The sequence below is a fragment of the Dermacentor albipictus genome, chromosome 1, assembly GCF_038994185.2.
Source record: "Dermacentor albipictus isolate Rhodes 1998 colony chromosome 1, USDA_Dalb.pri_finalv2, whole genome shotgun sequence".
NCBI classification, from domain to species: domain Eukaryota; kingdom Metazoa; phylum Arthropoda; class Arachnida; order Ixodida; family Ixodidae; genus Dermacentor; species Dermacentor albipictus.
Window position 1 is genome coordinate 479,816,599 of NC_091821.1, and position 13,452 is coordinate 479,830,050.

At 51.0% G+C, this 13,452-nt stretch overlaps 1 protein-coding gene across 2 annotated transcripts in view; it reads left to right on the forward strand.

The window, feature by feature from the left end:
* Positions 1-13,452, forward strand: part of LOC135901433 (beta-1,3-galactosyltransferase 1-like) — a 54,934-nt gene that overhangs the window by 32,172 nt on the left and 9,310 nt on the right. For both annotated transcript variants that reach the window (XM_065431231.1, XM_065431230.2), the window contains exon 2: positions 7,109-7,926. In XM_065431231.1, the coding sequence (XP_065287303.1) occupies positions 7,109-7,926 (818 nt within the window). The remainder of the gene's footprint in view (positions 1-7,108; positions 7,927-13,452) is intronic.

The window sequence follows — 13,452 nt, forward strand, 5'->3', positions numbered from 1 at the left end:
AGAGGTGCTAAATATCTTGCGATTCCGAGCACAATGCAGCTTTGCCTCGGCCAAATTTGTGTAAAGAACACATTGTGTATGCAATGCCTAAACGTAATCTGTGCATTACTGTATCGACAGAAGGGCTGACGTTACTAAAATATTTATTTGTAATTTTGGATCCGAAACAGAACGAGTTTCGACAACCGCTTTCATACCAACTGTCACTCCATATTCGCAGTGACATTTGACGTAAACCGGTGCATGCATCCCTTTTGTGACAGTGGTATGGATACCTCGTTGTCAACGATATCTCTGTCGCCTGGAATGCCACGGGGACTAGGAATCCACTAAAATAAGATTTCACGAGTAAAGGCTGTCGCCTATGTACATATTCATCGTGCTTCACATAATAGACCGGGATCAGTTCTGTCATGTTTGCGGAGTAAACGCTCAACGGAGACGTTTGAGTGTCGTTCAGTATGACCCATTTGAGTGGGCGTTGTTGTGAGCAAGGTCAAGACAGACGTTATGGCGTAAAGTCCTGCTGTCGTAAATGTAGTGGTCTGATAATGTCAACATGATGTGTTCTCTTGTAGAGGGTATGCAAAAGGAGAACGTTGAACCTTCATCTTGACACGAGCAATCTTTTGTTTATGAAGATATAGTATGTACACGAGCGCCAAATGCAGTTACAGATAAATTATTGACGGCTAAATTGTTTCGTTTGACAAGCAATGAAATAATAATGACTTGTGCTGCATTACAAAAGAAAAAAATGTCTTGAGCTTCAAATAGTGTAGGGACAATATTTTTTTTTACAGCGAAATCTGTATATGATGAACCTTGCGTAGTTTTTTTCGGCATTCGGCAACAGAAAAATCATCGTGTGGGCCGATCCTCATGATAGTGCAGAAAGGGTCCAAGCTCAATGGCACATAACTCTGTGGGCTCGGGAACCTGTAACGCGCCCTTGAACTATTCCTGTCACATGTGGGACCCAAAGAGGTACCAGGCACACGGGTAAAAACAGATGTTCTTGAAAAAAAAATGTTTGGTACAAATTTTTTAAAAAGGACTTCAAAATTATCGGCAGCATCCGCGCAAACGCTCTAGTGCCACTGCTCGCGCGTTCGTCATCGTCGTCTTCTTCCACAGCTGGCTCCGTTGTGCAAAAAAGTATCATCATCAGTAATGGCACGAGCGTCGTCGTCTTCCACAGCTGGCTCCGTTGCCGCTCATCATTCCAGCGTAGAATTCACTTCTCTTCTGTCGTCGTAATTGGGAGGCCGCGCCTACGGGGGTATGAGCCATTCAACAGCTGCGTTATCGACGGGGCGGACACGTATAGTTCGAACACCCGAACAACATGCATACGAGGAGCGCCGGAGTGAAGAGCAACAAGAACGTAAACGGCGCCGCCGCTGAACGACCACCGACGAAGAACGTTCCCGCGATGCTGAACGAAAACGAGAATCGCGAGCCCGGGCTCCTCTGAACGAGAAACGACGCCAGACTCGCAACGCAAAAAATGGCAACCGTTCCACTCTGTCAAGATGGAATGGCAGCGAAAGCACTTTGTTTTATAGCGCAGCTCTTTGGCGTCCGTTCCTGGGTTTCGCGTCGTCGTCGTCGGCGTTGTCGTCGGCCTCGTAACCAGCTCCGCCCCCCTTTCATCCCCCCAGCGCTAGCAGCGACCGACTGATACCGCTGGATGCCGCTGACGCCGCTAGAGAGTCAAGATAACGTGACTGCATAGAACACCGTCGCCGCCATGCAGAAAGAGGAGGAAAGGGTCCCCCCCCCCTGTTCTTGTGTGGCGGATAGGGTGCTCTTCAGTTGCCGACGCGCCGGTCATTTCACGTAGGCCCCGGCACGTCGACGAATACGTGACCACCTTCCCACGGCTAGACCTGGTTCTTAGCGCTGCGGAAGCGAGGGTATCATATTGTTTGTGTCGACATCGGCGGCGTTGTCCCTGAAACCAACTCCGCAGCTGGGGTTGACTCACTATCGGCGTCAGCGGCATCAGTCAGTCGCTGCTATCTCTTCCCTCCTCCCTTTATCGTGTTGTCCGCTTGCTGCGCGCGCTTCTGCCCCCATCGTTTGCCGCTGGGTGTACACGCCGCCCCCCTCCCCCCTCTTCCTGCGAGTCTCCGGTTGTCAAAGCGCCGGCTCGAACTTAATTCCTTTCTTCGCTCCTCCTCCAATGCAACCCCTGTGCGGTGGCAATCAGAGAGCCAGATCGGTGGCGGCGGATCTGTATATGTGCACCGCCCGAGCCGAAATTGCCGCTGCCGTTCGCCACTGCGAAATTATCTGCCAGTTCTTTCTGAGCCATGAGCGAGACGACCGATGGAAGTCCTCCGTCTGCTGCTGCTGCTGCTGCTGCTAAACGAGCTGCCAGAGCAGAGGCCCAGCGCCGTCGCCGTCAGAATCCAGAGGTGCGTGCCGCCGAAGCAGAAGCTTACCGTCGCCGCCGTCGAGATGATCCAGGAGTACGCGTCGCCGAAGCAGAGGCTAAGCGCCGCCGCCGAGAAGACCCTGCCGTTCGCGCCGCCGAAGCGGAGGCTCATCGCCGCCGTCGAGAGCAACCAGCAGTAAGCGAGGCTGAAGCAGAAGCTCATCGCCGCCGCCGAGAAGACCCTGCAGTTCGCGCCGCCGAAGCGGAGGCTCATCGCCGCCGTCGAGAGCAACCAGCAGTAAGCGAGGCTGAAGCAGAAGCTCATCAATGTTGACATAAAAACAAACAGCAATTTCCTAACACTTATGCGGGAGAACATCCCGTTCCTCTCGCTCGTAACGCGCCCCACGGCTGTGACAACCTCGCGAGGCACTTGTATAGATCTCGTCTTTGAGAATCAAGCATTGGTGTACCAAGTCGAACATATATCAGTCTATTTCTCCGACCACAAAGCTTCCTTCATGACTGTCAAGAACTGTTAGTGGAGTCTTTGTTAAAGGAATACGTGTGAAAAATAAAAAAAAAATTCTGTGATAGCGCATACATGTGTTGCTCGATTTCTTTGCCTCAATCTATCGAAAAGGTGAAACAGCTTATTTGCTGCGCTCAAATTTCGCATTAGGAAGTAACGTAATCGTCGGTAATTTTTTTCGTTTGAGGGCTTTGATTGTCGTCAGCTTTCGCTGCCATTCCATCTTTACAAAATGGAATGGTTGTCATTTTGTTGCGAAAGCAATACTGCTCGCACTTTCGGCCCATCTGTGGTCGTGGCGCCTCCTTACACAGCTGCGCGTCACGTGACCATGTGACGTCACGCCAGACCGAGAGACGGGGCCCCAACTCGCGGCATCGATGGTGGAGGCGAAGCCTTGCGCGCCGCCGCTGCGGCGCTACCGAGAGAGGGCGCTCGCTGGTGTGACGTCACGCTAGGAGGATAAATGGGGCTACAGCTCGGCTCCTCGCAGTGGTCGGCGCGCTGTCTTGCGCTATGTCGGATGATGTATAGCCATAAGTTTAACAAAGGGCAACCATGTCCACACCATCAGCCGAACCAAGGCGTAGCCAAGGGTATTGCTTTCGCAATCTTCCAGGCTTAACCAAGCTAAGCCTTCAGCCAATTTTTTATTGACGCTATGAATCCTTTTACAAATATTGCTGACAAAAGAAGCCTTAACTTTGCAGCTGCATAACTCAGAAATGCTAAAGAAAAAATATATTGACAGGCGCACTTATTATTTTTTTCTCCGGCGAGTGTGTTTCACCGGCTAACACATGTTACAAAGTTCATAGTTTGCGAATAACAACAACGAAACGAGTAGGCGACACACACAGAGTCATGTGTGTGTCGCCTACTCGTCCTCGTCAATTTGGCCTGTTATTCGCTCACTATGAATCAGAACGAACTGGATTTACAAAGTTATCCCTTAGTGCAATAGCTTTATCGCAGCTTTGTTGTATGTTATCGACGATTCTATAGCGAAGGAATCCTGTCTGTAGTCATATGCATGGCGGTGTAGTCATATGCATATGGTGGTGCACATTCTATAGAGCGTTTACGAGCACCAGCGATTATGTTAAAATCTAAGACGAATCATGTATCAATAGGCGATGCCCTTGACCCGTAGATCGAGGTTTTCGACGATGTACGACTGTGCTCGCTGCTAATGTTGTAGATTGAGTGTCGCTTGTTTTTCCGCGGGCACAAGTTGGCACAATACGGAATTAACTTCGTTACTCGCAGTTCTGGTACTACGTTTTCCTTCAACGGTCACTATACAACGGGACAATATGACAATTATTGCAGGTGTACATTTCCTCTGTTGGTACATCTAGAGTGGGCAAAATTAACATTTATGCACGGATCTGAACCAAAGCAAATAACTTGTGAATAAAGCATTTGAAAAAAAATAATAACGTCGAAATTTAACAGTTATATGCTTTTCAGACCTTGGTTCGCGACGTGCTTTTTTATTTATTTGTGTTCAGCAATGCTTCTAAAACATGTTTTATTTTTCTAAATGAAGTCAACGTTATGCTTCCAAGAGTCAATAGAACTTAGCGTTCTTTTTCAAACGCAACACATTTCATTCTGATGAGTTCAATGCTTGTGTAATCAGAGTACTCCTGCCTTTCAGTTGTGTTCGAATAGAAAAATCTGAGTCGGCTCTGATCTAAGGCTTCCTATTAATTGCCCTCTGAATAAGGGTGGAAATCTGAACGTTCCCCCCTTTCAAGCTCAGGAAGTTATCTTCTTATTGACTTTGTGTTAATATTGATCTCATCTAATTAAGGTGATATTGCCCCGAACCCGTCTCCCCGCAACTTGCGGAATGAAGAGAGTCGTGGAGGTGGTTAGAATGGTATGTCTTGATTGTAGGGATGGGAGCTTCTGCCGGCCGAAACGGCACGTGTGCACTTTGTATCAACTTGTTTTACGCTTCCTGCTGAGTGTTAGAATGGTTTGATACTAGTTTTCTCCGTTAATTATTTCTGCTGCTTCCAAAGATCCAAAGCTGCGCACAATCGCGTTTTCGCCTTAACCGCGGGCATACTAGGTGGTTATTTTTTTGTTTTGTTTTGTTTTGCCCCGATCTCGGCATTCCCCGTTGTACGTCACAGCCACCTGTACGCTTTTTTGAGCGGCTGTCGACCATCTCCCCAGCGTCTTCAGCGAGCGAAATAAGCGCACGCGCAGACGTGAATGCAGCGCCAGCCTCGACCACGCGGATGCAAGCGCCGTGCGATTGCCGTCCCCCGCTTCGGCGATCGTAAACGGCCGCGACGATTGCCTGTCCCAGACCGCCTCCACCCTTCAGGTCCGGCTTCGCGGCAAAATACCCGGCAGCGCGCCCGTCTGTCCGCGCAGTACGCACTCTTGCGAAATCGTGCGTATGCACGAGCGCGGCGGGAACGTCGCACCGGACATCGAATGTGCGCGGGCTTGGCTTCACCAGTCATTAGGCGGCGGGAAGACGGACGCTGCAATGACGTCGAGTGCTTTGAAACACCGCGGACACACCGCCGCAAGCGCGCGTTCTTCTTTTGTTTGGTCGTGTCTCTCTCTCTCTCTCTCTCTCGTTTCTCTTCTTTTTCTCTGGAGCCGAGCGTTGAAGGATAAATATAAGGTGATTTCGGAGAACTGCATTTTCGAACCGTCGCCTATGCTGCAACCTATACGCTTCTAGCCGCGGCAACAGTCCTGCGGTATAGCTTTAATTGATCACCCGCCGTGCTTGTTTAGTAGCTAAGGTGTTGGCCTGCAAAGCGCGAGGTCGCGGGATGGAATCCCGGCCAAGGCGGCCGCATTTCGATGGAGGCGAAATGCGAAAACACCCGTGTACTTAGGTGCACGTTACATTGTAAAATAATTTACACCCTTAAAAGTGAAAGAGGGTGTAAATGTGTCTATACCTGACACCCACGGGGTGCGATTTATATAACTGGCACTCTAAGGGTGTGTTATAGACACATTTACACCCTTTTTCACTTTTTAGGGTGTAAATTGTTTTACGGTGTAAAGACCACCAGGTGGTCCGAATTCCCGGAGTCCCCCCACTCCGGTGTGCCTCATAATCAGATAGTAGTTTTGGCACGTAAAGCCACATAAACTAACACAGCTTTAATTGACCAACTTGCTGTGCCTTCGATTCCTTTTTAGGTGCATGAACACAATATTGCGCAATTCGAGGGATGGCTAAGTGATGCTGAGATAGGGGTGAAGATAATGCAATCGGTCGTTGCGCTATCTAAAAAAAAAGACATGATATCGGGCTGTTATACATAATTGCACTCGGAAAGCTCACTTTTCCTGCTGCTTCAATATCGGTTTAGTAACAAGAGAGAGCCGCCATCAGCTTGGCAGAAAACGGAGTTTTTCTCTTTGTTTTTTGTTTAATCACGAGCGTGAACTGCGCCTGCGCGTCGCCTTCACCTTCCCTTCCCACGTTGCCGATTAGTTTCTACAACTGGACAAGGAGGGTCATTAACGAACGGCACGAACATCGAAACGCTGACACTTTGCTGGTCAACAGTAACGCATGCACTCCAAGCGCATGAAAATGTGCAGACTGCAAAACACATGGGTTAAAGATGCCTGGAAATTCTTATAGAACCTAATTCACATGGAAAACGTGGATGCGCCGCTTGTAGAGTTTGTGCTTCTGTAACCGGAGCGAGTCTCTAAAACGGACAAATGAGCATGCTAAATTACCTTTCACGTGAAGTTGTTAGCTTCGTCACGTCAGTTTCGTAAAATTGTGGATTATGAACTGCTGGCACGTCCTAAGGCCGGGCAACTTAGTTTCTTGTGTACTTTAGACGACCTGCGACAAGGGTAAATTATGTCATTTAGATTTCCAATTTCGTTCCGGTTTATTTGGGCGGTGCTTAGAACGCACACAGACATAAGAAATAGGGAGTGCAGGTGGACAGTGAAAGAGCGCTGTTGCCCGTCCTTGATATCCTTAAGCCACGCGTGCATGCGCTGCGAAGACCAACGAAAGCAACCGCTACTGAGTCTTCCAAACTTGCACGCTTGCTTGCTTCGGCGTTACAGGGCACCTTAAGCCGTATTTTAAACATTGTGAGAACAAACTAAGACTGATGCCTGCCGAAACTATTTCGTTTCTGAACCGTTTCGTTCCTTTCTTCCGCCGGTTCGAACAGGTACGCCTTCGCTACGCCACCAAGTCCTGCTTCGGACTGGTCCTCTCGCTGGCAGCGTTCGCCGCCTTTGTTCAGTTCCCGGATCTGCTGCGCTCCACGTACCGCCTGTACCTGGAGCACGCCAATGGACACTCCGTTACTGAGACCTTGGTCGGCGCGCCCGTGTTTCGCAGCAAGCAACAGCCCTCGCTGCGAACACTCGTCGCTCCCGGTGCCGCTTATGCGCCTCGAAGTCGCCGTCCCGCTGCTAGCGAGGCAGCGGACGCGATGAACAAGAAGATCGATGTGCAGAAACGGGGAGCTAAACCCTCCACCTTCCGCCTCATCGCTCAGAAGGCGGAACAGAACAGGCGGGGCGCGGTCCTCCTGGAGGAGAGCCTGAGGAGACTGGACAGAGTCGCCGCCGCCTCCAAGAGAAGCAAGAAGGCGTCCAGACCAAAGCCGACGTGGCTGCCGCCGTACGATCCTTCCAAGTACCGTTTCATGCTCGATCCGGAGCTGTGCTCCGGCAACGGCAGCGTCCACTTTCTCGTACTCGTCCAGTCGGCGGTCAAAAACTTCGAGCGACGCGCGCTCGTCAGGGACACCTGGGGGTCTGTGTGCCGGCGCAACGACTCCGCGGCTGGAGGCACGGCCCTGTGCCGCCTGGGCTTCGTGCTGGGCACGAGTCCGGACCCCGTGCTGGAGTACAGGCTCCGCGACGAGGCGAGCCGTCACGGTGACCTGGTGCAGTCCAACTTCATGGACTCTTACTACAACCTGTCCCTGTCCACGGTGACGGGGCTACGCTGGGCGCAAGAGAACTGCAAGAGATACGCGTAAGTATATAAATTTCAATGTTATGCGCCGAAGACAGCTTTACGAAAGAGGCGTATCGGGCTTATTGCAAGAATGGGGAAACTTCAAACGACCCAACAGAAATTACACAGTTAAGTGCTTTATTTTTAATGCGTTATCATAAGGAGCGTCAAAGTGGAAAAGAGGTGTATGTGCGTGAAGTGCGAGAAGGCAGCCACGTGCTAGTGGATTACATATATTGTGAGCATTATTCATACGCTTCACTTTCTCATCTGCACATATTCATCATCCCCGTTTTGGGTCTGTGTCGTGGGGCTCTCGCTCGAGAGAATGAAGAAGAGTCTGATGGCCTAAACGTTGTTTCACAAGTGGTGGAGGGTTCTCTCCTGTTCGTCAATCTTCTCGCTCTCGGTCCATCTCCAGCTTCAACTACACTACATCCCTGTAGCTCCGCTCGGGACGCCGCCTCTACCAAGTGCACTCGGCCATACCGCAAGACCAGCAGGCCAATGCCGCTACGTTCACCTTGTCTGTTCCGGCGGGAACCCATTCTCGGACGGTCGCCACCCCTCCGAAGGATCCACCGGTGTTTGCTGGACATCGTGGTGACGATGTTGAAGACTGGTTAGAGCAGTACGAGCGCATGAGTTCCTTTAACCACTGAGACGAATCTGCAAAACTTGCGCAAGCCACATTCCACCTAACCAACGTCACAAAAACTTGGTTTTATAAACATGAACTAGATTTCGTAAACTGAATCACGTTTAAACAGCACCTACGCTATATTTTCGCAAACTTTTCTGTCCGCTCAGGTAACGCCAAGAAACTTGCTGAGCGGGCTCAGCAAACGGGAGAATCATATACACTTAGTACATGGAGGATGTCCTCGCCCTCTGCCGCCGTGTGAATACCCCAGTGGCAGAGAATGACCGTGTATACGCTACCTGCTCAAGGGTATTCGTACTGAGGCATTCAATGCTCTTGTAGCGCAGAACCCCACTACCGTCGCGGACATCATCAGTACGTGTCAGCGCCTCGGTCACATTCATATTGCTACATACAATGCGCGGCACGTAGAGAAACACGAAGCTCTCGCGCATTGCAGAAGTGAAGACGATGTCCCTGCCTAATCGTTTTCATTCTGCCTATAGTTAAAGTGTCCTGCCCTGTTTTTCCAGTTCCTGCTGCATGTGAATCGTGACAATATGATCCGCTTACACCCTGACACATCTGATTTCAGGTTGCCCAACGACGCCGAGCTACGTGCACTGATCCGCTCTATTATCCGAGAGGAACTGCACGCATAAGTTTCGTCAATCCCTCCTGAGGTCCATGTGACGCCTCCTGGTGGCTGCCTACGCCATGTCGCGAGGGAAGAAATACCTGCCGAGACGAGCCCGCAAGTCCCGTGCCTACATCCCATACATGCGCCATTTTACTAAGGTTGCCTCTATAGCACCACCCTCGCAGCTGCCACAAAAGCAGGCACCTGTAATGTACGGTTCCCTGAATCCTCTCACAGTAAGACTACCGCCGCTTCAGTCTTACAACGCCTGAAGCCCAGTTTGACCTGTTTGTTACTACTGCGGCATCCGCGGCCACATTTCAAGGCTGTTTTGCCGACGCCATCAACAAGATGAACGACGTCGCTATGCCGGATTTGAAAGGGATGAGTTTTCTACCCCTGTACCACAACCTCGACGCTCCTACTTCAATTATCCTCGAAGTTCCCCATCTCCGCAGGAATTCAACACTGCCGGTTCATTGCGTTCTCCGCGTCGCCGCACTACATCACCGATACGGCGCTCCCCCTCCCTCATTCAACCGGCTACTTCAACCTCCGATCACCGCCCGGAATACTAAATAGTTCAGCTTCAGGAGGGAAAGCTGCATCTTTCGGACAACACGAAACTTCTTCGGAGCGCCCGTCAAATGTACTTTTGGTGTGTTGAAGGTGTGTGCACTGAAGCCTTGGCCAACAGGGATGCATCGCTTTCCGTTATTAGTATTGACTTGTGTTCTCGCTTGCAAAAGGGGAAGACACCATATAATGGCCCTCCCCTTTGTTGTGCTAATGCTGTTCTTATTCAGCCCTCTTGTGTTTGCACGGGGCGTGTTTTCATTTATGGCATCTTTCTTCGGATTCAGTTTGTCGTGCTGTCTTCGTGCACCTACGCAACGATTTTGCGATGAGACTTCCTGTCCTCAACGTCAGCTTTAATATCTTGCAGTCAGCGAATTATTCATATGACGGACATTCAATCTTCATCCGATGTCGGTGTTCACAGCCTTCATTTCGTCGCGTCCACCGACTGTTCCATTCCTCCTGGCAATAAGCACATCCTAGCACTGAATTTCGACACCATTGTTGATAGTGATGCGTTCCTTGCACCGAGCGGTCGCTGCATATCTGGTGGGCTTAGCATTCCTCCTATCCTGGTGCGGTTTCACGGCGGTAGAATGTTGATCGCTGTACTTAACCCTACTCCTTCGCCAGTTGTGCTCTCTCAAGGCACCACTGTAACTTGCTTTAATGGCACTGAACCTATTTCGCTAGTACCGCTTCACGCTGAATCATCTTTTTACAGCGAAGCTGTGTACCTCTACCGTCCAAGGAAATTTTCGTGTCGTTGGCGTGGAAAGCAAAAACCTCCACATACGTGGGCCGATTCCGGAGATAGTGCAATGCCGGGCCGACCCGCGGCGGACGTAAAACAAGCGTTATGCGCTCCCCATACGCGGGCCGATCCAGAATATAGTACAAAACTGGCCAGAGCCGCGGCGGAGGTGAACCAGGCGTTACGCACTCCCCATACGTGGGCCGATCCCGAAGGCAATGCCGGCCCGACCCGCGGCGGAGGTGAAGCAGGCGTTAAGCACTACCGATACGTGGGCCGATCCCGAACATAGTGCAATGCTGGGCCAACCCGCGGCGGACGCGAAACAAGCGTTAAGCGCTCCCCATACGCGGGCCGATCCCGAATGTAGTACAATACTGGCCGGAGCCGCGGCGCAGGTGAGCCAGGTGTTAAGCACTCCTCATACGTGGGCCAATCCCGAAGGTAGTGCAATGCCAGGCCGACCCGCGGCGGAGGTGAAGCAGGCGTTAAGCACTCCAGATACGTAGGCCGATCCCGAAGAAGGTGCAATACTGGCCCGACCCGCGGCGGACGTGAAGTAGGCGTTAAGCACTCCCAATACGTAGGCCGAACCCGAAGACAGTGCAATGCCGGGCCGACCCGCGGCGGAGGTGAAGCAGGCGTTAAGCACTCCCCGTACGTGGGCCGATACCCAAAATAGTGTAATGCCGGGCCGACCCGCGGCGGAGGTGAAGCAGGCGTTAAGCACTCCCCATACGTGGACCGATACTCAAGATAGTGCAATGCCGGGCCGACCCGCGGCGGAGGTGAAGCAGGCGTTAAGCACTCCCCATACGTAGGCCGATACCCAAGATAGTGCAATGCCGGGCCGACCCGCGGCGGAGGTGAAGCAGGCGTTAAGCACTCCCCATACGTGGGCCGATACCCAAGATAGTGCAATGCCGGGCCGACCCGCGGCGGAGGTGAAGCAGGCGTTAAGCACTCCCCATACGTAGGCCGATACCCAAGATAGTGCAATGCCGGGCCGACCCGCGGCGGAGGTGAAGCAGGCGTTAAGCACTCCCCATACGTGGGTCGATGAGAGTGCAATGCTGGGTCGACCCGGGGCGGAGGAGCAGTTCGCCATTAATGGGCCCACATACACAGCTTCGCTGGTCATCATTTTCCACAGAATGGAACTGAGATTTTTCTACCACAACTGATGATCATGCTGCGAACGCCCCTTTAACGATCTCGGCAAATCCAGATTTGACTGTAGCGCAGAAAGACCTTTTGGCCCTACTGCAAAAACACAGCGCTTTATTTGACGTTCACTCCAAGCTTCTGGAGCGCACTACCGTCGCAGTACATCGCATCAAAACCGAAGGCATGCAGTTCGATTGTGCGCCCCCGCCCATTCCGCGTGTCTTCCGCTGAACCGAAATTCATTGCGGAAAACGTTGATGACATGCTCAAAAGAAACATCATTCGGCCGTCGTCTGGTTCTTGGTCATCTCGTGTTGTGCTGGTCCGGAATAAAGAGAGCTTTGTACGATTTTGCATCGACGATCGAGAACTTAATAAGATGACGCGCAAAGACGTATATCCGATGCCTACAATGTATGATGCCACTGAATCCCTCCAGGGTGCTGAATACTTCTCAAGTCTAGACCTCATATCCGGGTATTGGCAAATACCTATGCACGAGGCGGACAAGTACAAGACGGCCTTTGCAACACCAGACGGACTTTACTAGTTCAACGTAATGCCCTTCAGTTTGTGTAATGCTCCTGCAACCTTTGAACGCATGATAGACACAGTTTTACGCGGCTTTAAGTGGAAGGCCAGTTTGTGTTATTCAGAAGACATCGTTATTTTTCAGCAACTTTTCATCGACACCTTGAGCATTTGGGCGAAGTTTTGACATGCATCTCCAAAGTTGGCCTCCAAGTCAGCACAAAAAAATGTCATTTTGCCAGAAAGAACACCAAAGTGTTGGGTCTCCTTATCAGTAAAGCTGGTGTGCGACCAGATCCTGACGAGGTTGCTGCTGTGATTTGATTCCCTCATCCTGAAAATAAAAAACAATTAAGAAGTTTCTTGGGCCTGGCATCCTACTTCCGGCCGTTTCATGAGTCTTTTGCTGCCATGGCGTCGCCACTGCACAAGTTGCTGACGATGGGCATTGCTTTCGCTTGGACAAACGACTGTGAACTTTCTTTTCAAGCCCTCAAGCAAGCCTTAACATCCCTCCCCGTCCTCTGTCACTTCGATGGGAACGCGCCACCTTTTTTGCACACCGACGCTAGTGGCCATGGGATCGGCGCTGTCCTGCAGGGTGATACCACCACGCGAGAGAGAGTTGCTGCATATGCCAGTCGCTCATTAACGACTGCCGAACAGAACTACTTGATAACTGAGCAGGAATGCCTCTAAGTATTTTGGGCCATATAAAAATTTCGGCCATATCTGTATGAACGCCGTTGCACTGTCATAACCAACCATCACGCCTTATGCTGGTTATCGTTACTGAAAATTTTGTCTGGACACCTTAGTCGCTGGGTGCTCCGATTGCAAAGGTACGATTTTAAAGTTCTATACAAGTCTGGGGAAAAATAACGTCAGGATGCCGACGCTCTGTCTCACTGTCCCCTGCTACTATTATCTTCGTGCGCGTTCCTCCATTGCTCGCCACTTTATGAGGAAACTATGTATCCACCTAGGTTATCAACGCTAGCGGTTACTCACACGCTATATTCCAATCGTGGCACTCAATTCGCCTCGTGTGAACGTTCTGATCCATACTGCAGCCGTATTATCCACCACCTGTGCGGAACTTCTCCTGCATGCCAGAATACGTCGACAACTGCGACTAAGCTCGAAAAAGATCTGCTGCTCCTCTACATTTACAACACCGACGAACACCGCTGGGTACCTGTTCTACCACGTTCGCTGCGCACTCAAGTC